The sequence below is a fragment of the Mytilus edulis genome, chromosome 9, assembly GCF_963676685.1.
Source record: "Mytilus edulis chromosome 9, xbMytEdul2.2, whole genome shotgun sequence".
NCBI lineage: Eukaryota > Metazoa > Mollusca > Bivalvia > Mytilida > Mytilidae > Mytilus > Mytilus edulis.
Window position 1 is genome coordinate 44,904,973 of NC_092352.1, and position 27,567 is coordinate 44,932,539.

The window sequence follows — 27,567 nt, forward strand, 5'->3', positions numbered from 1 at the left end:
ATTGTACTATTGTATGTTGATTGAAAGAGAACTTGTGGGAGTCTTTTATTTGTTTGAACCGTGTCCATGTTAACTACTCTTTAATCACTAGAAACCCTTGGTGTCAATCTGTCTTGTACATGTTGTAAGACTGAGTAACCAAGTCAGGAATATGACAGTTGTTATCCGTTCGTTTGATTTGTTTATGCTTTTCATTTTGCCATTTGGTAGGAACTGTCCGTTTTGAATTTTCCTAGGAGTTCAGTATTTTTGTGAAATTAATGGCTTTCTTCTATAGCTCAAGAAAATCATAACTGAAGTGTTCATTAAAAAATCCGTTTTTCATTCGTAGTTTGTGAGGCCTTGTGTTGTTACAATAAAATCGTGTACGTAAGTTTGAAACTCTGTTTTTCGCAATTTTCCTTCTGATCTAAATTAGTAAAATCGCTTCGGATGCAATAAATTATATAAACGTGTTGTTTTTACATTTTTTACACTACTAGGTCGATACGTTCTGCTGGTGGACTATGATCAGTCCCCGGGGGTATCATCAGCTCAGTATTCAGTGTTTCGTACTGACATTATTTAACAAACTTTACTAAAATTGTCCGTTTATAAATTTTAAAATTATTATAAATCTAAGGTTTCAACTCCCTCCGGCAAAGTTGGCTTTAGATGAATTTGGCTATTATTTATTTTAGGTATTTTTGACACATAGCTCTTCAACGATTTTCGGTACTTATCCATCTTCGGATTTCAAATGTTTGGCTTTGAGCGTTGCTGATGAAGGTAAATCCAGAAAAGCGCTTCGGACGCACTAAATTATTAAACGTGTTGTTTTCCATTTTTTTAGTGGTACGTTTCATGAAACTGGTTTGTCAGTCTGTAGTTATGGTCTTTAGTTTTATCGTCAGATCAACGGCTACAACGCTATGTAACGAACTGTTTCATTGGCTCATTAAGTTGCAACAATTTATTTCATTCATTGATTTTAGGTCACTATATCGTCCTAAATTTACTTCACATGTTTTATTTTTGAGAATGACTATCATGTTATACTGATGTTTGATTATTTTAATGAAATAAAGGTGTAATTTTGCGAAGAAAATGGAAAAATTCCTTATAAACTTCGCCCAATACGATTATGCCTTGCATCGTGTTTTGAACAAAATAAACCCAAACGCAAACCCCTGAAAAAATAACATACTGGAGAGAGTTTATGATTTCCATTGCAAAAATAATTGTGAATATAAGTCTTCTATCATAACATATAAGCTAGACAATAGAATTTGCCGTGAAGCGAAGACCGAATGGCGCCCAAGTTTGTTAGTAAATTGTAAGTCACGTGACCAGCGTTTACGAATATGGCGGCTTACGAAAATTTTCAACATGGGTTCCAAACACTTCTTATCCCCCCATTATGATGGTGTAGCTACTTTAAATTGCGATTGTAGGGTGTATTTTATGGTGTCATAACTTCTAAATTGGTGGAAAATGTCGACAAGGGGCAGGCGAGCAAGAGGCCGGCCTCCAAAAACCCCTTTGTCGTCGAATAGACCAAGAACGAGCATAAATTTCTTGCGAAAACCGAAGGCTCTTCAAAACAAAGATGAATCTAATAACAGTTCAAGATGTAGTACGCCAATTAGCATTCCGGGGACTCCAACGAGAAAAAATAACAGATTTGGTACTAGAGAATCGACTGGTAGGGGTAGGAATTTTATTTCACGTGTTGCTTATGATGATGAAGTGGACGAGGCATCCAGATCAAGTATGGTTTCTGAGGATGGTGTTATTGATGACTTTGAAACAAAATCTGATCTTTCAGATGATTCTTTTGAAGATTCTGATTCAGACTTTAGTGATAATAGCCTCAGTACAGTTGCAAGCTCTGTTGGAAGGAGGCATTTTTTTATTCGCCGTCCAGTATCCCCAGATATTGATGATGAGTCTGAAATTCCACCCCTCATCCTTCCGTCAAGTTCAAATGATTTAACAATTCCTAATGATTATTTAATGCAGTGTCTTAGCATATATGAAGTTTTACGACATTATAGAACTATTTTAAGGTTATCACCATTTTCATTTGAAGATTTCTGTGCAGCTTTACTTAGTGAAGAACTATGTATTCTACTAACAGAAATTCACATAACCTTGTTGAGATCTTTGATTAGAGAAGAAGATGGCAATAACACCACATTTGGTGCCCAAGATACAAAAGACAGTGTTAATATTGCATTATTCCATATTGACTCATTTACATGGTCTGAACTCATACGTTCTTTTCTTGAAAGTGACAGACATTGTACAGATTCAGATTATGAAGAAGCAATTAAATCCTTAGAAATTCCAGATTATCCATTTGTTCAGCTACCAGAGCGTATGAAAGTACTAAAAATTTTAACAGATTTGTTTCTCGGTTCCAATAGTGTGCGTGAAGAAATCCTAAATGAGGGCAATATACAGTATGATGACCACTGCAGAGCATGTCATAAGTAAGTTTGTAATATTTATTCAAAGAATAACAGTAATAGCTGATAAAATGCATTGTATCTACCATAATGAGGCGAGATGATTAGAAAAAACAAGGATTTGAATATTTATAGAAAATGAGGGGAAAAATTTTATATAGAAATGACAATTTTTGGTACATGTATTACTATTAGTAATGTATATACTTTAACCATATTTTAAATGCTGGGAAAAGTATGTTGCGGTTTTAAAACTGACCCAATTTTCTATGAAAACGCAAATTCATATATACAATGTATGAAAGCTTTATAAATAAAATATTGGAGACATTTTTTTTAGAAAATATGAAGTTTGCACAGAAATAAATATTTTCCCTTACAGTTACATGTGGACATACAAACATATACATGTACAATACATGATATAAATATTGTGAACATTAAAGTATTATTATTAATATTTGTATTATATTAACTAGTGTCTTATTTCTGTTTATAGATTAGGAGATTTATTGTGCTGTGAGACTTGTTCTGCTGTGTACCATTTGACATGTGTTGAGCCTGCCCTAGAAGAGGTTCCTGATGAAGATTGGGTGTGCTCTATTTGTAAGGCACATAAGGTAAGGCCGGAAGAAAGTGTGGCTAAGGTTATCACATGCTACATGAACATGCAATAAGTTAAATTTAAGTTTTAAGTGTGTTTCAGTCTTTATGCTTAACCATAAGTCCTACGACATTGGCTTGTAAAATTGCTTGCAGGCTTGTAAAATTCTTCTCTGCAAGCCATTAGATTCCAACTAATATTTAAAAAAAATTGAGCTTAAAGCTTGTGGACTCAAAAGTTATAAGTGAAAGCTGGTGTTTATAAATCTGCTTTCTTGTTGACATCAAACCTTTCCAGATATCTTACTTTAAAATACATGTGTATTATGAGTTTTGTCTAGTTTTGATAGAAAACATAGATTTTTTATGGGTATCATGCATAATAATTAGGCCTAAAATAAAATATTGTTGGTTTCCCCAATCCCGACCGACCCTGCAAAAAGGGTGCTACTCAAGAAATTTTATTGTCAAAACTAAGTCGAAAATTATTTTATTCATTTCAGATTTTCAGGCTTGCAGCATTGTCCAATACTATGATACTATTCAGGCTTTTTGGAAAAAATAAAATTATTTCCCTACCTACCTACCCACACCTTGCTTGGCAGGGTCGGGATTGGGGAAACAAACAATATATTAATTTAGGCCTTATGCAAGTTGAGTATTAGAACATGTTGAAATTTACATTCAGGGATAATAGACTCTCTTTAAAAAATCCTCAGTGAGTGCCCTATTTATTGTCCTTTCATTTGAAATTTTAATATGTAGTGTTTATGTTTGAGTTTAAGTATTTGAAATGTAACAAAAAGAATTAAATCTTTGTGTATTTTTTGTTTGCATAATGTGTAATAAAGATTTTCTTCATCATGTTCATTTCTATGATTTGTACATTTGTTTTTATAGATTCAAGGAGTAACAGATTGTATCTCTGAAGCAGAGAAAAGTGGGTTACTCTGTCGACAAGAACCTATTGGATATGACCGTCATCGTAGAAAATACTGGTTTTTGATAAGGAGAATTATTGTGTAAGTGTGCAAAAAAAATCCTTTTGAATATAAACATGATAAAAATGAATTGAAATACATTACCTCAACGGCTCATGTATGTGTGTTTTTAATTTTTGTTTTAATGCAATATCTCATTGACTAATTAATGATGCAGTTTGCTAATCTTGGTATAAATAAAAGAAAGTATAGGTTAACATTCAATATGACAGCAACCCAACTACACAAAAACACTGAAAAGAAATGTTGATGTTTTATTATAGAGTTTTGAACATCAGGCAGGCATCTAAACAAAATGTCAAGCTCTTTACCATACAGAGATTTGAGTAGATTTAACATGGAAACAAAGTTCTGTCATCAATATATACCAATGCCGTTAGACGGTTACAACTTTAAAAGTTATACAAACATGATAACACGAAACAGTTAACATTTCTATGATTAAGAATAACTCAGGCCTTAGGATGAATTCTTGTACCTTACAAGGATTGACTAAGACATGTACATGTAATACTGTGGAATTATTTATTTTCGAGGGTATAAATATTTGTGGTTCAAGGAAAATTTCCTTTTTCATGGATATTTGATTTCATGTTTTTGCCAATCTGTGCATACAATGTACAAAGCCTATAGAAAATTTATAATTCGTTGAACATTTGAATTCATGGTTCACCTGTACCCACGAAACCCATGAAAATTGGTTTCCAACGAATATTATTATTAATGAATCCACAGTAAATAACTTGATCTCTTCTGTTTATCGTTAATTGTGATGGAATATTTTTTTTTCAGTGAGGGTGAAAATGATGTTTGGTACTACAGTACAAAATACCAGATAGATGAATTGTTAGAGGTTTTAGACAAAAACAAGTATGAGAGAGACCTTGTTATGTTTATTAATGAAATGAGGGACGAGATGGTCAGACAGATGATGATTACAGAGGAGTTGACCAATGCCAGTAAAGGAACTAGGAAATCTGCTATTGATATGGAAATAGGTATATTGTGTATAATTTCTACAGTGTAATATATATATATATAATAAAATGATGAAATCATATAAACAATAGATATAAGAAGATGTGGTTTGAGTGCCAATGAGACAACTCTCCATCCTAGTCACAATTTGTAAAAGGATAACCATAATCAGGTCAAAGTACGTTCTTCAACACAGAGCCTTGGCTCACACCGAACAAGCCAATAAAACTGTTTGAAAAGCATTTGAAACATCTACACAGAACTACATTATCAGTGCATTTTATTACTACTTTATCTCATTACATCTCAATTGGTTTGCACTATCAACATTCCACAAAAGTTTTAATGAAGTTACTCATAAATTTTTAGCATGCAGATACACACTTGACAAAATCCAAAGCAAACGAAGTGCACTTTTATTGTTGCTCTTCATCTTCAGTTTGCAGATATTGGCTATGTTCATGCAAGCTTTTGTAAGGTAAATAACTGCATTGTCCTTTACTTGATATTTTTTTTTACAAAATGAAAGGACTGATTAACTACACAAAATCTATTAATAGAAATGGAATCAAATTTTATACAAATAAGAGTATCAACCTATTTATAAACTAAGAGTTAATTTTATTTTAGGTAGTTTAAAGTCTACAGAAAGTCTATATTAACATTGATAATTTTCAATTTTAGCTAACTTAACAAAAGTGCAATCAGAAAGAGTTATTCAAAAAGAACAAGAGGAAAAGGACAGAAAGGCAAAAGAAGAAGAAGATAAAAGGAAGGCTGAGGAAGAAAAAAAGAAAGTTGAAGAGCAAATTGAAATAGAAAAGCAAAATCAAGAGGAAAAAGTGGTACATTATCTTTCTACATTTATAGCCTCTTTATAGTTAGGGGGTCAGGGTCACCTCATGTAAGTTTGTTCCTGCCTCTTGAACAATTGTTCAAATGAATAGGATGAATGAAGCTTAAATATTAAAAATAAATCAACTTTACATACAAAAGAAATCACATGTGTATATTTCATGTATTTATAAAATAGTTTTTGTCTCTCATGTGACAAACAAGGTGAATCAAGGAAAAGCTTGTTTGTTACGAACAACTTCTCATGAATTTTGATAAGGATGATATGATATGAACATTGGACAGGTGTAAGATGCTCTGAAATTATACCTAGATTAAAAGAAATTTTCAGATATTCAATAGTCTGATGAATTCATTCATTGACATAGGTTACATACACCTTCCTATTTTCAGTTTTTGCATGATCATTTTGGAAATTTCCCCTTCTATTATTTTAAATGACTTTAGATTTCATTGTCATCCTTATATGAAAAGAAGAGAAAATGACAGAAATTTTATAAATTTGATGTTTGTCTTAATTTTGAAATTTTGTTTATTATTTTCAAGGAAAGTATGGAAGTTGCTGAGGAAGTTTCTGTTACCACCACAACAACTTCTGCATCTAATTCTTTTACTTCCGAAGCTGAGATAGATGATCAGACTAAAGTGTCAATAGAAAAAACAGAAGTGTCACAAACAACTACGACAACCAGTGTCAAAACAGTCACTTCATCAACCACTGTAATATCAACAAGTTCTAGTGATACTAAATCAGACTCAGCAACATCATCAAATGGCGCTAAAATCATAAAAATTACTCCTGAAATGTCTGTGGAGATCTTCAAAAACGCTACTGCTAATTCATCAGGGAAAGAAAGTGAATCCACAGAAAAATCTGAATCAACAGGGGATAAAAAAGAGCAAAATAAAACAATTATGAATGTACAATCTCTTATACCCAATGTAAAATCTACAATACTAAAAGTTCAGGATGATTCTAGCACTCCACAGAAACAGACTATAAAACCAACAATATTCAAAGTGCAAGATGATTCTGGGTCTGCTCAGAAACAGACACGGACAGTATTGATTGTGAATAGGGATGGTAACAAAGTGACGTTAGCCGTCAGTAAACAGCCAATCACTGCTGGCGATCAGAATACTCCTACTACAGCCATGTCTCTATCTCAGTCTATAAGTAATGCTCTTACATCTGTTACATCATCAGGTAATACATGTATATATACATAATTGGTTGGATTGGAAAACTGTAAACAAAACTTTATTTCCACGTTTTCACATTTAGCTCTTTGGAGCTTACATTACAGCAATTTTTTTTTCTCAATTTTCAAATTTTCTTGATGCATTTCATAAAAGTGGTTTTTATTCACAATTTTCTTATTCTTGAGGCGTTTTCATAAAGGCAATTTTTTTTCTCAATTTTTTATTTCTTGGTGCATTTTCTTAAAGAAATATCCAAGTTTTACATTTTCTCCACACTTTATACATTTTAATTGCGTAATTTCTCGAAAATAAATTCCTTGTGAATTATCTTTGGTTTAAGTATAAATATAGGTCTGAATGACCCACTGATCTTTGCATTATATTTTACTCACAACTAATTTATTTCATTCTTTTACAGCTTCCAGTATATATGATAATTAAAAATTATAGTGATATGTTGTTAATATTTTTTGTTTACCTTTTCTGTTTATTGTATTTCATCATGATTACATATATACAGAATTGAAAATTGTTACCAAGATTTGCTCACTTACATTCGGAAAGACTGCATTTGAATTGTTTCCATAGATTACACAAATTTTATGATTCCTTATGGGGGAAAACTTGACTAAAGTATTCAATACATTTTGCTTCATATATGTTTAAACCACAGGATGTTGAAGATATACATTGTAAGGGTTAAAAATGCATATATACAGCTCTGAAACTGAAACATGAAGTTATTGGTTCTTGAGGAATATAACTAATACATATTTGTTTAAATCTCATTTTCAGAAAGTAGAAAAATTATCACCAGATCAAAGACTGGATCTTTAACACCTAAAACATTTACAGATTCTGTCACATCAACCACTACATCTAAATCTATCAGTAAATCAGGCTCTGATGATCTGTTGGTCATCAATAAAGACGGGGACATAACCAGGATTACACGTAGTAAAAGTTCAGTATGGTCATTACAATCTCATCAATACTTCAAATTAGGTAAGTGTATACATGTATGGTTGTTCAAATTAGTGATGGTTTATTTCCCTGTAGTATAACAGATTGAGTGTTTTTATTCATCTTAAATTCTTTTGATCAGAAAAATTCAATAGAAATATTATTACTGTCATGGACTGTAAGCAAAATATTTAGTATTTCACTATTTCTGAATAGGAACAAAGGTAGGAGTGAAAAAGCAATACAAAGAACATGTTAACAAAGGGTCTTCAACACAGTGAGAAAACTCCAAAATATATAAATAAACTTAAATTTAAAAAAAACCCAAGATAAACAAAGGCCAGAGGTATTGACTTGGGACAGGCGCAAACATGTGGCAAACATGTGGTTTGGTTAAACATGTTTTGTGAGAACTCAACCCTGCAATATACCACTAGCCAATGTAGAAAAAAAAACACAGCAATTCACACAGTAAAACTCATATGTATACAATGATTTGGTTTCAATCTTGTCTTCACAATTATTTCATTGCACTTCTGTCATTCAGTTCCTATTTGTCGCTATATTTTGTTTTAAAAGTGGAAGAAATGTATTGAACCAATATATATCAGACCATAATCTTTATATGGAAAATGCATGATTAATATTTAAATATCATAGCTGGAATATTTTTAAAGTATTCATTTAACAGCTTTTCAATTTCAGGCATGGAATGTAGTTTCAAGAACTATTCAAACCAATATTCAACCAATACACTTGCACTGAACAAACATCAACATAATGAAGAAAGAGACAAGAAAAGATTTCTATCTCACAAGTTTAGTCTAACACCTATAAGTGAATTCAAATGGGGTGGATCTTGCAATGGTAGAAAAACTGTAGTACTACAAACATTAGTGACGACAATTACAAACTTAGAATCCAATCTTCCATCTGCATTGTTACATCCTAACTGGCCACTTCACCGGCAGAGTTGGGCTAATGCTGTACAATTGTGTCGAACTCCTAGTGATTTTGGACTGGCACTTTCCATATTGGAAAGTTGTATGAAGCCAGTTATATTTAATCCAGTATGGACAGAAGCCTTAGGTAAGTTTCATTTCTTTTTCATTGGGTAAAATCAGACAGATACAGATTTATTTAATTTTGTGGTAATCAATTTTACAGATTTATTTAATTTTGTGGTAATCAATTTTTGTAGATTGTTAAAATTTGTGTTTTTAAGGATATTTGATGGTGTTGTTTTGCAAAAATATGAAAACAAGTCTAATGTAAATTTGTCTATCTTTTGAACATCCAAATTTGTGATTTACTTTTACCTCCAAATGCCTCAAATGAATTCTGTAGTCTTTCATTTGACACAGAAGACAATAGTAAGTGTGAACAAAAATACATTTAAGCAGACACTAGTTGACAATCAACTATTAATACTCTTGAAAGTAAAACTCTTCATGATAACAAGACTTATATTTGTAGTTTGCTTGCATAAGTGGGCAGCTGTTTAATTATCTGTTATTCCACATGTTTCCTAATTCAGAACTACAATGACTACAGACATAATTAGTTCTGAGTTTTTATCATTTTAATTGTAAGAGCTTGGCTTTTAAATTGCATCTGAATTTATACTTTTACTTGTTTTAGGACATTCAAAATTGATGAAAATTACTGCTACTGATAGGGAAGAACTGAAGAAAAAAGAAAAGGAAATTAGAAAAAGGAAAGAAGAAGAAGAAGATGCTAGACCCTTAGTTTGGATCAAATATACTTTAGGTTTAAAGCACCAGGTAAAACAAGTTGATGATTGCATGATAAGGTATATTATGTCTGAAATATACTTCAACTCAGAATTCTTAAAAATGATTTCAATATCCATCAAACAAAAACAAACACTCTCTTTTCATATAGATATAACTAAGCATAAAATGTCTCAGTCATCAAACAGATATAGAATTTATTTCTAAATAATAACCAGTTTCTCACTTTTACTATAAGCCGCACTTCTTATATTGCATCATTTAACGCCTATGACCATTACATTGTTTTTACTATATAAAGAGTAGTACTTTGTCCTATGTAGGAAATGCTAATGACAGCTGTTTGACTACTTTCGCTTTCAATTCCATGAAATTAATTTAAAAGGCAGGCTTAAATGAAGAGAATAAATAGTGCTGACAGTTTAGGCTGCATGATCCAGATAAAACTTTATCAACATGAAAAATGAAGTTGGAATATCCCAGAAATTGCAGATTGTATGTGTATTACAACACTTCCTTCTGACATTTGCAACTATTAGTTGAATATAAATAAATGTCTGTTATGCATTAATTGCGAGCTATTCATTATTCTTACTGAGGGCTATTCCAGAAAAAAATGTAGGGGGGGGGGGGGGGAGTGGGTGGAAGGCACATTATATTAATAATACATTGGTGATGGGTATCAGAGCAACTTTTCACACTATAATGCACTATAATTCTCAATTACAATTGTCTGGGTGGCGGGTGCTGACAAAAACTGCCTTCCAACCCCCCCATACATTTTTTTCTGGGATAGCCCTGATATGAAACATGAATTACATATAATAACATTCATTTATGTTTTGGGTTCACTATTCATGTCTGCATTATGGTAGATTTTTTTAAGACTTTTTGTTATAATTTTCAATAAATAACCGTTTAAAAAAAATACCATTTTGAATAGGTTTGGAAACAGAAAGGTGAAGAATACAGAGTAACAGGGGGACAAGGATGGTGCTGGAGAAGTAAAACTAGATCTTACAAGTATGTACCCCAGGAAACTGTAGGACTTAGATCTGTGGCAAAGAAACTGCAGGCCAGAAAACGCAAGAGTGAAAAAGACGGAGAAACTGTTTCTAACGCTGATGATCAGTCAGTATCAGTCAAAACTGAAGTTAAAAAAGAGGAAGTGGAGGTTAAAACCGAAGTAAAAGAAGAAAACATGGAAGTTGATAATGAAAAGACGGAGGTTGAGGTGAAAAGTGAATCTCTGAAAGCAGAAAGTCCTGATAGTCAGGAAATTAAAACAGAAATAAAAACAGAGCCACCCTCTGTTGTGGAATCTCAAGACGGTGAAATATCATGTGTGGAAAACTCAGGGAATGATAGTAGTGAAATGTGCAATACTGATGAACAAAAAGTAGAAACGATGGAATGTGACACGGGTGAAGGTAATCAAGTGAAAGAAGAAATAGACTTAGACATAAAAAGTAGTCCAATAAAAAACGAAAAAGATATTGACATTGAGAGCAATAGTCCAGTTAAGAAATTAGATGTTGAAAATGGCAGCCCAGTTAAGAAATCTGAGTTGGATGTCATACTAGTAGCTCCCAAAAAGCATAGAAGTGAGTTTAACATGGTTAAAAAGATGGAGATTGAGACTGTAGAGGAGAATGATGAGAAAAAAGTTATTAGTGTTGGTAATAAAAATCATACCGTAACAATCAATGTGGCAGCAAGTAAATTAAGACCACCTATTTTACATATAGACACTCTTGACGTTAGCAAAGCTCTAAATGAAAGATCTTTTTATGACAAAATTACAAAACCATATGCAAAACTTGACATGCTGCTTGCTAAGAGAACCAAACAGGATGAAATCGAAACTAAACAAAGGCAAGCATTACAGCAACAGATTAATTGGAAATTGAAAGTCGAGTTAAGTCCTGGTGCAAAGGATGATGAAAATGAGGCTGAAAACAAGGAGAAAACTGATACTGACGAGTCAGACCATGACATATCATTACATCATGATGATTCTTCACCATACACATGTTATTCCTATTTATGTCGTGGACAAGGGAAAAGTATGTGTTACTCTCCCCTCTGTATTCATAATAGGTCTTTAGAGGAAGAGTTAACGACAGGTTTGGAAGACAGTACCCACAAAATGGAAGAAGATGAAGATGTGGATGTTGAGGGAGATAAAGATGAGAAAAAGGACGAAGACGGAGGAAAGGATGGGAATAAAAATGAGGACAAAATGGATGTTGATGTCATATCTACAGAGGATGGTAAGACTGAGGTTAAAATGGAAGTTGAAGTTGGAGAAGAAAAGACCAATTTGAATACAAATGGTGAAAAGAAGGACGTTCCATCAGAATCTAAAGCTGTAAAGCCAAGTGTTGATTCAAAAAAGGAAGATGTGAAACAAAAAACTGGTGTAAATAGTAGTATTCCACCACTCTTGCAGAAAAAAAATAATCAGTTCTTTACGGGTGCACAGCTAGCACTTAAACAAGCAATAGAAAAAATGAGTATAGATGAACTCAGAACTAAAATGCCTCCTGTGAGGAGTACAAAACATGAAATAAAATTGATAAAATATTCAAGGTTTGGACAGAAGGTGAATAAAAAGAAAGCCAATTTACCTCAATGTCATAAATATCTAACTCCTAGTGGCAAAAAGACTATGTTTGCTTTAGAGAAGCATGATCTCAGAAAGTTAGCCAGGAAAGCTGGCAAAACAGAGACAAAAGCATTCAACTACAATTGCAAAATGAACAATGTGAACTGGATTTATCCATGTCCTCGACCAATTTTTAAAACTGCTTGGAAATACCGGACACAAACGGTAAAAACATTTGGATCTGTGGCATTACAGTTACGCATTATGTATGTGTGTCTGCGATGGGACGATATCTCAATAAAACCTCCAGTGGGAGGTACAAACACTGTGTCGACTGAGAGTGAAATTACGACTACTGAACTTCTTAAGCGTAGAGATGTAGGACCTCATATGCTCAGATCTGAGTTTCTAGTCAGGAAAATAGTAGTGCCTTTAGGAGTAACCTCTCAACCAAAAGGTGAGTAGATATTTTTATGATTGTTGATAGAAAAATTATACCCCTTCGGTAATATGTACAAGCTTACAAGCATGATATGATAAGTGGAAAAGCAGTTGTTTGAAAAATGTAAAGTAAATGATCTGGTTCGCAGATACTGCTGTATCAGCAAAAAATAGGCAGCTGGCTTGTTCATTTTGATGAATATAAATGAATCAAGTGGGTTTTTAATTTAACTGCCTTTTAGCATGTTTAATATGTTTAACTTTGGGAGACATGGCACATGGAAATTTACGAGACTTGAACAGACAGATAAAAAAAATTACATGGCCTTTTATACATGATTTATTTGCCTATAATGTTTTAATTTGTCTTGAAATTCTCAATTTAAGTTTATCTTTATCATGTTTATTAAAAAAATAAATAAAAAAATCAACTTTATGATTTATCATGTTTATTGAGTGTTACAAATTCAAAGCACTGTTTTTGTTGTAATTGAAAATGATTGTGATTTGATTTTGAAGGTTTAAAATGTATTTCAGTTGCCATTGATTTTACTTTTATGATTCATATGCATATAGCATAAAGTGAAAATTTTGAAATTATTTTACAGAGAAATACACACCTCAGAGAAGTGGATTGAGAGAAAGAAAGAAGGCTGAATCTCCAAAACATACTGAACCTAGTGTTACCGAAGTCTGGACACCAGAAGAGGAACTGGAAATATGGGAAATCAAACAGTTTGGTGAAAAGTAAGAACAAACGAAGAAGAGTGTTATACAAAAAGCTAAATTTCTCTGTAACATTATTTCTTTGGTATGTTTTAGGACTATTTTCTGTGACTTGATTAGCTATTTTGGTGATGTTGGTGGATTAAAGATTAAAGTTCCTTCCATCCCTTCCTGTTTTCTTTAATAGTCCCTGCACATCTTAGCGAAACATTAAAATACGAAAAGGGAACAAGAAGATTTTATAAAAATAAGATGAATTGGCATAATTGTCAATGAGACAACTCTCTACCAGAGACAAAACGATGTTGAAGTCAATAACTATAGGTTAAATCAACATTGAGAAAAAAAAACATACCGCATGGACCTCTATTAAAGGCCTAGAATGTGAAATGTAAAACAATTCAAAAGAGAAAATTGACAACCTGATTTACAACCTGAACAAACAAAACAATGAATGAAAACAAATATGATTTTGCATGTTTCCACAGAATTCATAGAATTTCTTTTATCATTTTTATAGAATATCCCAAAAATAAATCTTATTTCATTCTTGCATGGCCTTACACCCCTATAGAACAAAAAATAATTATATAATATACCACAAGTAATTCATAAAATCAATGACTGTTTTGATACCTTGATTTCATAGATTTCAAATAACTCTTATTTTCTAGACTTGCCAAACAAAGAGCTGCACTAACAGAGAAAGTAAACATAGAACAAGCAAACCAGACAGCAGTCAATGCAGCACAGCTCAAAGCAACATTAGAAGTTCAACTCAAACAACAGCGACTAGCATTACAGCAGAAACGACTGTTGGAAGCTCAGGGTAAAACAGCCGACTCTGTTTCTACTACACAATCCATCATCACAGCTACATTGTCCAGTTCTGGTGGAGGTACGATCATCAAAACCATTGGTACTACTACCACAGGATCTCTCATTGGTACTGGTCCAACTAGTATTCTGAAGAATGTACAAGTCCAGCCAAAGTCACTCCTGTCACCATCAGGTAAAGTTGTTTATAGGTCATCATAAGGAATCTAGAACCAAATTTTATTTTGATATTTGATAAAAATATATTTATAAATTTCAAGATTCTTTTCTGTTCTTGCAAATAATATGAACTAAAAAAGTGAATAAAGTTTTTAAATTCTGTATAAATGAGAATTTTGTTGCTAATAAGTATCAACAAAGTAGTTGAAATTAAAATCCCAGCGAAACCTTCAGCTTTTATAGTATATAACCTTGTAAAAGATCAAAATGATAGTTCTCTGTTGTTCCAATAAAACAAATTTGTTATTTTATTTATCAGTTTTGTAATGCTTGGTTTTTCCTTGTTCATTTTATACACGTTTTCTTTTTTTTTTAGTGACATCTGCAATATCCTCAACCACTCCTAACCAGCTGGTTAAGGTCCAGTTACCAAAAACAACCATACAGATACAACCAACTACTCGGCTGGCATTAGCTCCAAAACCAGGGATGTTGGCCACCACAAACACAACCAGTACCATGCCCACTAGGATAGTTATACCTGGCAATACAGCTACTGCTGCTACATCTGCTCCAAAGTGTAAGTTACAGTACATCACTTTATTTTCAACTATGATTTGGTTCGCCATTGGGTCGTATATATATGGGAAGTAAAATCTTATATTTGTTCATTTTTAAGCCCCACCTACGATAGTAGAGGGGCATTATGTTTTCTGGTCTGTGCCTCCGTCCGTCTGTGCGTCCGTTCGTCCGTTCAGGTTAAAGTTTTTGGTCAAGGTAGTTTTTGATGAAGCTGAAGTCCAATCAACTTGAAACTTAGTACACTTGTTGCTTATGATATGATCTTTCTAATTTAAAGCCAAATTAGACTTTTGACCCCAATTTCACGGTTCACTAAACATAGAAAATGAAAGTGGGAGTTTCAGGTTAAAGTTTTTGGTCAAGGTAGTTTTTGATGAAATTGAAGTCCAATGAAATGATCTTTCTAATTTTAAAGCCAAATTAGACTTTTGACCCCAATTTCAGGGTTCACTAAACATAGAAAATGAAAGTGGGAGTTTCAGGTTAAAGTTTTTGGTCAAGGTAGTTTTTGATGAAATTGAAGTCCAATCAACTTGAAACTTAATACATATGTTCCCTATAGTATAATCTTTCTAATTTTAATGCCAAATTAGATTATTACCCAATTTTTACAGTCCATGGAACATGGAAAAGGATAGTGCAAGTGGGGCATCCGTGTACTTTGGACACATTCTTGTTTTAAATTATTTTCATTTCAGGACAATTAATTTTGATGAACAGTGAAATGTTAATACAGGGTAATTGTGGCAATAGAATGTCTACTATGAAAATAATGAAAATTTCCCAATATACGGTAGTAAAGAGCAAAAAATCATTTGTTGTTCCCATCACCATAAATAAATGTTGGTGATTGCCTACAGATTGCTTTAAAAAAAAAAACAACAGATGCTACGACTTTGCTGCCTGACATGGTATTCTATAGTGGAACATATACATTTGGCTTATATTTTTTTTTTTATAATGAATTTTCCTAATTGTAACAAATAGACTAGCACAGCATGTATGAACAAATGTATACAGAATGGCATTTTCACACAAAGGAAGTATTAAATAATAAAACAACAATTGAATATATATCATGGTGCAATAATAGGTTGAAAATAAATAAATAAATATCATATAACATTGAAATCTTATTTGTTCTTGCAATATACATAAGTGGTGTTTCAATCAAATTTTAACATTTATTATTTATTCTATGAAAGAGACCCAGGGACTCCAGTATTTGTTATATTCCTCATTTGGCTAATATTGATTTGATACTCTTGTCATCAAAAATATTTTGTCTCACTAAAATACACTTAAATTCACATCAAAGATTGAAATTATCTCCCTTGGTGATGAAATTATAATGTATTTTGTATCTGTTTATAGTTTTTTTTTAAAATATATAATTGTGTTTCTTCTTACAGTAGCTGTCAATACAGTGAGACCAGCTAATGCAAATCCGAGCAACCCTGGAGGCCAGGTCCAAAATCTTCAAATAATACAAGGGCCATCAGGACAATTACAAGTCAGAGGTCTTTTACCAGGTAATACATTCTGTTTTGTTATGCTCTTGTAAAATATTTTTATCCTTGTCGATCTTTCTGCCTTTCCGTTCTTCTGAATCAAACATTTGTTTGGACTATTTTATTTCAACCTGCAGATAATTATCTGATTTGTGGTGCAAATAAGGATTCTTTGACTTTGGGTAATTCTTGGAACAAACCTGAGTGGCAGTTAAATGCCATAAGAGAAATGAAATGTCTGAATAAAGTGAGGGCTATTCCAGAAAAAAATGTAAGGGGGGGGGGGGGGGGGGGGGGGTTGGAAGGCACATTGTATTAATAATACTAATACATGGGTGATGGGTATCAGAGCAACTTTTCACACTATAATGCACTATAATTCTCAATTACAATTGTCTGGGTGGCGGGTGCTGACAAAAACTGCCTTCGGACCCCCCCCCCCCCCTGAGAACGAAAACAATTATCATGTAATTATCTATGTCAAAAGGCAGTAATACATCAAACATTCAGTGAACTGGAATGAAATGCAAACTAGTTTTTTTCGTCATCATATACACTTATGTACCAAAAATCTGGTCCATGTATAATCAATCTTTATTTCAATATGATTTTAAAGTTGATGAACACTAGAGTAATATATGCTATGTATAATTGTTACAGGGCAGCAAATCATCAGGTTACCAGATGGAAGGTTGCAATTACTCACTATGCCAAACCAGCAAGCCACACAGGCAACCACTCAAGCATCAGCCGTGCCACAGGTAGCTGTGCAGAAACCAACTTCTATACTAGTCAACTCTCAATCATCAACACCACTACCTACAGCAGCTGGATCAACTCCACAACTTGTCATCACATCAAACCAACAAACCCTCACATCACCTTCTAGAGTCCTCATACCTAGCCAACTACAGTCTAATGTTGCAGGAGCAGGTGGTGTTGTTTTAGCTAAACCCATGACAGTAGGTACAGCTGCAACTCAGCTCAGACAACCTGGTCAAGTTACGATAGTATCTCAGGCAGCAACACCCGGTCAGATTGGCCTGACTGGTTCCCCAATGAAAACCATAACTGTAGCAAGGCCAGCCACAGCTTCAGCTAGCATAGCAAAGATTGGTGGTCAACCAGTTATAATTTCTCAATCTGGTGGAAGTTCTGCTCTTTCTGTTGCTAGTGCTTCGTCTTTGACAAATGCAGCCTCATCAGCAATCAGACAGGTGATCATGACTACACCACAAAACACACCTGTAAAAGTATCTCCAGCACCAGGAACTGTTATAAATGCCAACACAGCAGCAGCATTACTTCAGGTAATACAAATGAGTGTTTACCACAAATATTGTCTTGTATCATGAAAAATTCATATGCAACAATATAGAGTATTTCTGTATAATAAGAATGAAATGAGCAGTTGTGAATGGCATTAAGACTGCAATCAAGTTCATATACGCAAACAAACTAAATGACATCTTAAATTCAACATCTTCAGCATAGAAGCGGCTACACAAATACATGTGGTCACCTATTTACTACATTAAATAGAAAAAAAATGTGCAAACACATGTTTACATTTACACAACATTGATATCTTTAGATATCCATGATATTGAATCATAGGTGATATAAAATTATTTCACATATGCATGTGTTCACCTATACACAATATTGATATCTTTGAGTAATGCTGATCTTTAAGCAAATCGATGCCTAGATAATAAATTGTGGAACTACATGACTTCACATACATGTATACACAGTATTGATATCTTAAAATTTCCAAGATATTTATTCATGTAGACTTGTAGAAAAATAATTTCACAAATACATGTGTTCACCTGTGCACAGCGTTGATATCTTTGAATTTGGATATTTTAGGCTAGACAACTCCAGATTAGGCAGCAACAAGTCCTACAGCAAGTTCAACCACAACAGGTAGTACAGACCGCCCAACAAAATGTGACATCACTGTTGGCACAACAACCTAGACCAGCATTACCTGTGTCAGCTGCTGGTAATACTAAATATGCTGTTACTCCACAAGTTGTTCAACAAGGTATGATTATTGTTTATTGATAGATATGTAAAGTAAGGACTTGTTAGATAAAATACTGTTACTCTCAAATTTACTATCAAATTTGACTCTCATATTTACTCTCAAATTTCTTTAATTTGTCCAAGAAAATTTACAAAATCACCAGTTAGTTTCTTTAAACCACAATATATTTCACTTCATTTTTTGGAACAATCAAGAAGTGAAATATTAAGAAATCAAAATTGTGTCAAAATAATCATGTTTTAAAAGTACAGATGCAGAAAATACGAAATTGTTTGAGATTAAATTGCTCAAACAAAATTTTAATCTAGATTTAAAAAATTGACATTTTTCAGCATTTTGATATTTGAAAAAATCCCCTTCATTAAATAAATACTACATACAGTAGATTTGTACTCGTTCAACCTTAAACATGTTAAAGGAAAAAGCATTATCCATAGTTTGAAAGATGAAAAACAGTTTTCTGCATTTAATACGTTTCAGTTGTGAGACAAGCTCTTATGCAAAACCAGACTCCTGAAATTCAAGCTAAACTACTTGCTATGCAACGTTCAATGGTAACGAAGCCACCCACCCCAACCATCACCACTATATCACAGCCAATGGATGATGATATGGATGAGGATTCAATGTCGTCATTTGATAGTTCTGTTGAGGAATACAAACCTAAGTTTGGGAAACAACTAGAAGTTTCTAAAGACTCCAGAGAAGATCAAATGAGGTATACATTTGTAACGATTGTAAACATGTATGCATTGAATGAAATACATTTAAAACATGTATGCATTGAATGAAATACATTTAAAACATTTATTAGAGTTTTCCTTATTAATTATAGATTTAGCTCAAACACAATAAGTTAACAAATATTACTAGTCATGAAAGGAGTAGGTCCAGTAAGGGCCGATATTGGCCTTAAATTTCAGGTTCATCTGACTAAAGATTTTGGACACTTTTTAAACACTTGTGTGTCTATTTCAGTTGATTCAATTAGTTTATGTAAAAGATCTTAACTGATTTAATTATTAAAAACGCTCCGATCCAAACTTAAATATGAAAAATCTATCAAATATGCCAAAATATGTCACTTTTCAGATGGTTTTTGTCAAAATTGAAAGTGACTGCATCCGTGTTAATCCTCAACCTTTATATATGTTATGTATCATCATCAAATACAACTTACATTTCAATATTAAGAATGAACACAAATGTGGCCACTTTCATTTGAGACAGAAACCGTCTAAAATTTAAGTCAAATGCTAAAATTGTGAAGATTTCAGTAATTTAGCATGACTCAATAATGCTAGTAACCGTTATATGTGCCTTGTATTGTCAAAATAAGCCCATATTTATGAAGCAGAAGCATTCTTCTTTCCCAAAAATAAAAAAGTTTACATTTTAACAATTTTGTAAAACTGCTATATTTTGGTGCCAAAAAGGGGTCTTACTGGACCTACTCCTTTGATCATAAACCAAGAAGTGCAGAGGGGAAAATGTACCTCAAATATCTTGAAAAGTTAAATCTAAAATATGATTGAAGGTAAATTTATCTTTGCATATTACAAAAGTGGATGTTTTGAAAATTTTATGCAAGAGTCGACATTAAATCCCTTCTGAATTGTTTGCCCTTAACAAAAATTGTTCTTTTGACATATAATCATGTTTTTATACTGTGGATTTATCATTATTCATTGACTTTGTGGGTTATTGTTAGCAAGGACTGTATGTATCCTAGAAAATATAAGTTTTTCTTAATGAACAAAAATTGTTACCCACAAGAGTAACTGAATCTCCAGTATTTATTATAGAGTTGTCTCATAAACCCCTATTTTCTTCTTTTCTAAGATATACATTTTAATGTTTACAGGAAGATGGTGTGTAATCAGGCAATAAGATCCATTGTTGATAAGATCGAAAGGAAAGAAAAAGAAGCCATGCGTAAGGTGAAGAAACAAGAATTGGAGGATGAAAAACATAAAAAGATGTTAGCAGCTAAATTACAACAAGCATTGTTTAAACATAAGGAGATTGTGAAGAAGGACATCCTTAAAAAGAGAGCTTTAATGGAGAAAAATCTGCAGCAAGATATCCAGGTAAGCATTTTTTTTCAGGCCTTATTTACATTTTTATGCACCTCCTGCGATAGTCAGGGCATTATTTTTTTTCAGTTGATGTGTCTGTCTGTCTTTTGGTCTGTCAGTTTGTATCAGGTTATTGAATGGGTATTCGGTTCATACTAATGGTCACATCAAATAGAAACTTAGTACACCTGTTTATTATGATGCTGAGATTCAAGTGTCATTTCAACAATTTTTATTTAAAAAAAAAAAGCACCAATTATTAAGTAATCTCAAAATGACTGAAATTGTGTGAAAACATTTCTGGATCCTTTAGAACACATATTTACAATATTCAGTTTTGAACTTTAGATAGTCATTTTAGTATGGCAATAATGAGTTTGGTCATTTTAGTATGGCAATAATGAGTTTGGCCATTTTAGTATGGCAGTAATGAGTTTGGCCATTTTAGTATGGCAGTAATGAGTTTGGCCATTTTAGTATGGCAATAATGAGTTTGGCCATTTTAATATGGCAATAATGAGTTTGGCCATTTTAATATATGAAATAAGGAAATGGGATATGATTTCCAATGAAACAACTAGCCACCAGAGACCAACTGATGAAGATGTTAACAATTATAGTCACTATACAATGCTATACAGCCTTTATCAATGAGAAATACCCATACCTCAAAGCAAGTTATAAAAGACTAAACCATACCTACTTTATTTAAAACAAAGCTAAGGTATCTTTGTTAAATTATTCATTTATATTGATTTTATATTTTTTTCAATACTTTTCTATAATTCCTTGTGAGGACCAGACATCCAGTTTTACAAATAATTCTCATTATAATTTCAATATTATAGCTGGAAGTAGCTGCCGAATTAAAGAAGAGGCCAGTTCAACAACAGATTCCAATTAAACAACAAAAAGTATCCCATGGTATACCTCAGCAGCAGACAATCCAGACACCTACCCAAGATGTACCCCCATTACAACCTCCTCCGTCTAAACGTAAGAAACAGAAGATTATATCTACTGGAGGAGGAAGAGCATTGAATCCTAAAGAGAAGTTATACTGTGTGTGTAGAACACCTTATGATGACACTAAGTAAGTTAATTTCTGTGGATTGGTATATTTTTGTGTTGTCAATTTTAATTGATATTTGATTTTGCTGTTTTGCCATCACGTACTTTCTTTTCCGGATGCTACTGGGGCAACAACAAAGATCTTCCACTTTTGGCAAATTTGTCATAATGAAATATTCTGCTTGATATATTTAAACCTAAAGAAATTTTGTAATTCTTTGTACATTTAAAACTGAAATCAACAAAAAATAGTTTCCCAAAGAAAAAAAATAACGAATCTACAGTTACAAAGGGGAAAGCAAATAAAACTTCAAAGTTCAATGTTCCTTAAACAAACTCAGATATGCTGTAAATAATTTTTACTTTCAGGTTGTTTTCTGGATGTACAATGTCAAATTTTTTTTTTCATTAAGGATATTTGGACAAAATATATGGTCTCATTGAACTGTACCCTAATATTTGAGGTAACTTGTGTATGAAAAAATCATTAAACATGCTATAGTAACTTCAATTTTATGATGATTTAAGTTAGACTACAACTTCTGAAGATCTTATAATTTTCATTATCAATTTGTTGCAGATTTTATATTGGATGTGACCTGTGTTCAAACTGGTTCCATGGTGGTTGTGTAGGTATATCTGAAGGAAAGGCCAAAACTGTAGACTCCTATACCTGTCCTGATTGTAAACGACAACAAGAGACTACAACAGAAGAACTGTATTGTTTATGTAAAACACCATACGACGAATCACAGTAAGCTTTTATCAATAATCACAAAATTGTCATCAAGGAAATTTTAATTTCAGATGTATCAGAAACTATCAAGTTTGAAATAACCTGCCTATCTGGCTCACCTAATATCTTTTTTTTAAAATTTTCTAGATAGTCTAGATTTTTGAAGATAGCACCAAGTTGTTCCATTGCTCAATATGTTGCTAAATGAAACCTATAACATGAAATCAAACAAACCTAGAAAAATCCATTTCCACGTAGTCATTATTCATTTATGTTTATGTTTATGTTATATCACGTTATATGACAATCGGCTGTCTCCCGTGGTTATCTCGAAAGTTAATAAGATGGTGTCTAGACTGAAATACTCATGAAATTCTGATATACATTATCAAATACATGCTAGTGTTAACTGTTTATTTCAGACATGTTGTAATTTGAATATACGTTTTAGTATGTTATAAATCAAATATGAAAATTTAAGTCAAATTGATGAACATGAATTTGACAGCTTGTGTCCCTTTAATTTATGATACACAATCCCCAAAAAATCTTTATTATATCAGTCAACTTATTAGTAACGTTAATTATTAACAATTGATTTATTTTACAGGTTCTACATTGGATGTGATAGATGTCAAGACTGGTTCCATGGTAAATGTGTTGGGATATCAGAGAAAGAAGCTGGAAGTTTGGATGTTTATCTCTGTCCTAAATGTAAACAACAAGACAAAGAAGATCCAATATCCAGTAAAGTACTCACAGATAGTGATTATGAGCAGCTCAAGAGATTAGTCAAAAGTTTACAGGTATAACAAACAAAAATAAGGTGTAAGAAACATTTTGTAACAGTTACAACAATGTACAAATAGTTATTTAGTGATAAATAATGTGGATATGTTATTTTTATTTGTTGCATATTGGGGATCCCGTAGGTTTGCTACACACTTAAATGTTCAGCAAATAACAATTTTTTCAAAGGATTGTATGCAAGTTTTCCACAATTCACGAAAATTGATACCCATGAAATAAAATGAATCCACAATATGCATTTTAAAAAACAAGATAATGTTTTAGGTTTTTAGAAATGACATGTTAGAAACCACAACTGCAAATTTTCAATTTCAAATTTGTTTGACAGAAGCAGATTATGAAGTTTTTTTAAAGACACAATTTGTAAAGCTCAAGCCTTTCATGCAATGAATAGCCTTACAATTCCTATATATACTGCCTATCTGTTGTCTGTTAAGAACATCTTTATCATTGACAGCATTCTTATCATGATAATTTTTATGTTTTACTATTGTACTAAGACTTCTGTAAAATTTTATTTTCAGTCACACAAGATGGCCTGGCCTTTCTTAGATCCTGTTGATCCCAATGAAGTACCTGATTACTATACAGTGATAAAAGATCCTATGGGTAAGTTGCTTCAGTGTTGTTAAACAATTTGAAATGTATTGAAAAACAGGATGAACAATCCAATGGGTAAGATGCACATAGTTGGATTTGGACAATTTTAAGTCTTGAATTTGTTTTGAATTATTCTTAAACAGACCACACAGATTGATGAGGTCAATTAACATTAAAATATATGTTCACGTTCCATAATTAAGTTAACATTTATAAGGCAGAAATAGTTAAAAAATTCCAGAGTCCATCATTTATTTTTTCTGATATCTTATAGCATTTGATTATATTGTGTACAAAGAAGAGGTGTTTTGTTTGGACAATTTGAAACACGAAAAAAATCACATATATGTAAATTTCAGCATATCTTAACTCCAGATTTCATGAAAAAAAAGCTGCCTTATCTTGATGGTGTTTTCGTTCCAAGTAAGCTATACTTGCACACATGTGCACAAAACATGTCACATTCTTGTATTGTTTTACACTATGTATGACTATGTATAATGCACATACATGTATTAATTTTTCACAATATTTATTTATTTTCTTCAGATTTAACAACAGTTGAAAGAAGAATACAGAACAGGCATTATGTCAAGTTGATAGAGTTCATTAAGGATATTACAAAGATATTTGACAATTGTCGTTTATACAATACACCTGATACACCATTTTATCAATGTGCAGAGGTGTTAGACACTTTCTTTGGACAAAGAATTAAAGCCTTAAAGGGTCGGTTAGGTAGTAAATAGTATGTTCTCTTCATATATGTTAGTAGGTCGTGTATAAAGCAATCAAGTGCTGTCGTATTGAGATTTTATGGCAGTTATTACTAGAATGAGCTACTTTGTTATACATATCAGATTTCCAGACAGTTTTTAAGCACTTTTTTTCAACAAAAACTTTTAGATTTGCATAACCAATGATATTGCTTAATTCTGGTTTATATTTCAACCACAAAGTCAAGTAACATATAAGTATTTACAAAAAGAGAAAAATTTATTTCTGAAACTCTGACTTGAAATATTTTAATTGTTAATTGTTGCTTTTATAATTATTCAAACTATGAGTAACAACTTAACATGGTATTGTGATATTTACAAAATATGACAGAATTTGGTAACATGTAGTGGTTTTTGTACTTTTCAAAAATGCAATAGAAATTATAGGTCACAGACCTAGTTTTCAAGATACAGGTTGTGAGAAACTGACACTTTTGTACAGATTATAAAGAGAAAAAGCATGTTTAAGTGAATAGAAAGAAACTTATGAAGTATTTTTGATGGTTAATTAACAAAATTGAATTTCTTAATAAAAGCAATGAGTAGATAAAGAGGATACATGTATACTTAGAAACAAATGTTTCTGTAGAACAGATGATGAATTTGTAATCAAACAAAGATGTTTTTTCTATAAAAATGCCAGGAGATGATTTATTCTATTCAATTTAAGAGTAATCAAGTATCATTTCTTTGCTCACTTCACATTCAGTATACATGCATTAAGGTTTTGATGTTTTCATATAAACCCTTAGAAAATAAAAATATTGGATACAAAAATCTGATGTATTATAATCCTGAAAAGACATGTTTCACTAGAAACATTTTGAAAATAGTTTTATTAAAAGTTATTTGTGAGCAAAATAGATAAAAATCTTGCAATCAGAATGAAAATTGAACACTGTTATTGAAAATGGTCAAAGAAAGCAGCAGGGTTTAAAGGGCAGCTATAGTAGAGAACTGTAAAGTGCATTGTATTGCATGTAGCTTGTATAGTTTAGATTTATATGATGTCTGACAGCCTTTTGAGGATTTCTAGGATCATGGGTTGTTCTATTGAAAACCATATAGAAAACATGGAGATAATTGACCTATACTTGATCCAGCAAATTTCTGACACAAAATCTGTCAATTTTAAATTCATATTTGTTGAGACATGAAAGTGAATGGATTTTTTGCTTGACAATGGATATATTCAGATTTTGAGACAGTAACTTACTAACCTATGTGTCTGTAATTTCCCTATTTTTTATATGGACTGTTCACCAACATCCCACTGCCCCAACAAGTCAAAATAAGCTGTTGGCCATCAGGGCAATCTCAGACTAGAGATTGTGTTAGTACATGTATCATGTTGTAACTATAGCCATTAATTTGTACAAATAACATAAACTTGTCATTGCATGAATCAAATGTATCATAAGGGGCCATCTTTTGTTTCTTTCCATGTTGTTAGTCTATCTACTTATCATACAACTATGAATAGTTATTTCTTTGTTCATTGTACATAAAACATACACAGTGGTGATGCATACACAATATACATGTTGTAAAGATTTTGTTAATGTAAAGTGCTGTTGGTGGGATCTATAACATTTAAAACCTTTAAAATTTGTGTGTGAAATATGACATAGATATTTATATTGTAGTTAGATTGTAGTTTTTATTAAATTGACTTTTTGTCCATCCTCTGTGTTGCTACTAAGGTTTCATGAAAGTGCAAGCTAATGTTTAAAAAGGCAATTGGAATAAAATTTTCAGACTGAATAGTCACAGGAAAATGTAATTGTTATGAAATCTTCGTTAATTTTAAAATATAATACAAATTTTTCACCTGTAAATGACATGCAATGCTTTCTGTTAATTCCAGTCATGAATTTTAGTGCTTAATTGTTGTTTCATAAATTTTTCTCAGTTTCAATCATTTTGATCACATCAGTTTTTGTTATGAATTGCAATCTTTTCATTCATTTTTTATTCCATACTTGATTTCATCATTGATTCAAACTAAAATATGAAATACATTATTTGTAAATTAAATCATATTTTAATATAATAATTTATTGTCATCATATCTTAGCATTTGATACATAGTATTTATTATATGTAAACAAAATTAATTTTAAATGTCTTAGAAGATCTGAGGTTTAGAAATTTCTGTATAAATGTGTTTATTCATTGAATAAACTTAGAAGACATGGAACACTTAGTTTTCATTTGTTCAAAAATATATAGTTCACTTTGTTCTTATGATTGTGTATAGGGAATATTACCATGTACAATGTTTGTGGAATCTTGCACGATTCTTTGTTCACTCATTCTGGTTTCATTTTGTTTTCATATGAAATACCTTAAATTTGTCAATATTACATTGGTGTAAATTTTTCAGATATTTAACTGAGAGAAATAACAGAAGTAAAAATGCCATAATAAACCTTGGTTTGTTGGATTTACGGACAACACTAAATGGGATTTTAGCCAATTTTGTTGTTTCAAGAAATAATCTTGTGTCTATTTGTGTCTACTATGCAGATTCTTTTTTGTCCATAAAATATCAACATATTTGGTTTGTCTTACATTTCATGAACTGGGTGTCCTGTAAATAATGAACTTCCCCGATGGCTCTGCTCATCAATGCTGGAGGTACCTTGTTTGAAACCAGACATAGCTTTGAAAATTGGTATTTGCTGTTCTCAGCTTAGCATGTGACATTTTATAGTAAGAGCAAAGACAGTTCTGGTGCAAGTCAGAATAATTTTATTGACGGAA

At 32.1% G+C, this 27,567-nt stretch overlaps 1 protein-coding gene across 1 annotated transcript; it reads left to right on the forward strand.

Moving 5' to 3' along the window:
• Window positions 1-1,119: 1,119 nt before the first annotated feature.
• On the forward strand, window positions 1,120-27,363 carry LOC139488455 (nucleosome-remodeling factor subunit BPTF-like). Its single transcript, XM_071274061.1, has 23 exons — window positions 1,120-2,474; window positions 2,950-3,070; window positions 3,954-4,075; window positions 4,847-5,052; window positions 5,717-5,877; window positions 6,434-7,094; window positions 7,886-8,095; window positions 8,759-9,142; window positions 9,695-9,837; window positions 10,751-12,872; window positions 13,465-13,603; window positions 14,257-14,594; window positions 14,955-15,158; window positions 16,573-16,692; window positions 17,332-17,981; window positions 18,547-18,724; window positions 19,208-19,445; window positions 20,592-20,817; window positions 21,654-21,898; window positions 22,457-22,630; window positions 23,223-23,418; window positions 23,947-24,031; window positions 24,572-27,363. Exons 1-23 carry the CDS (start codon window positions 1,474-1,476, stop codon window positions 24,769-24,771), a joined length of 8,124 nt encoding a protein of 2,707 aa, XP_071130162.1. The 5' UTR covers window positions 1,120-1,473; the 3' UTR covers window positions 24,772-27,363.
• Window positions 27,364-27,567: the final 204 nt, after the last annotated feature.

Bases quoted from the DNA above. Each gene is read 5' to 3' on its own strand.
- LOC139488455 (XM_071274061.1), top strand. From the start codon at position 1,474: ATGTCGACAAGGGGCAGGCGAGCAAGAGGCCGGCCTCCAAAAACCCCT. The intron at 2,475-2,949 runs GTAAGTTTGTAA...TTCTGTTTATAG, and splicing joins CACTGCAGAGCATGTCATAA to ATTAGGAGATTTATTGTGCT. The intron at 16,693-17,331 runs GTAATACATTCT...TAATTGTTACAG, and splicing joins AGTCAGAGGTCTTTTACCAG to GGCAGCAAATCATCAGGTTA.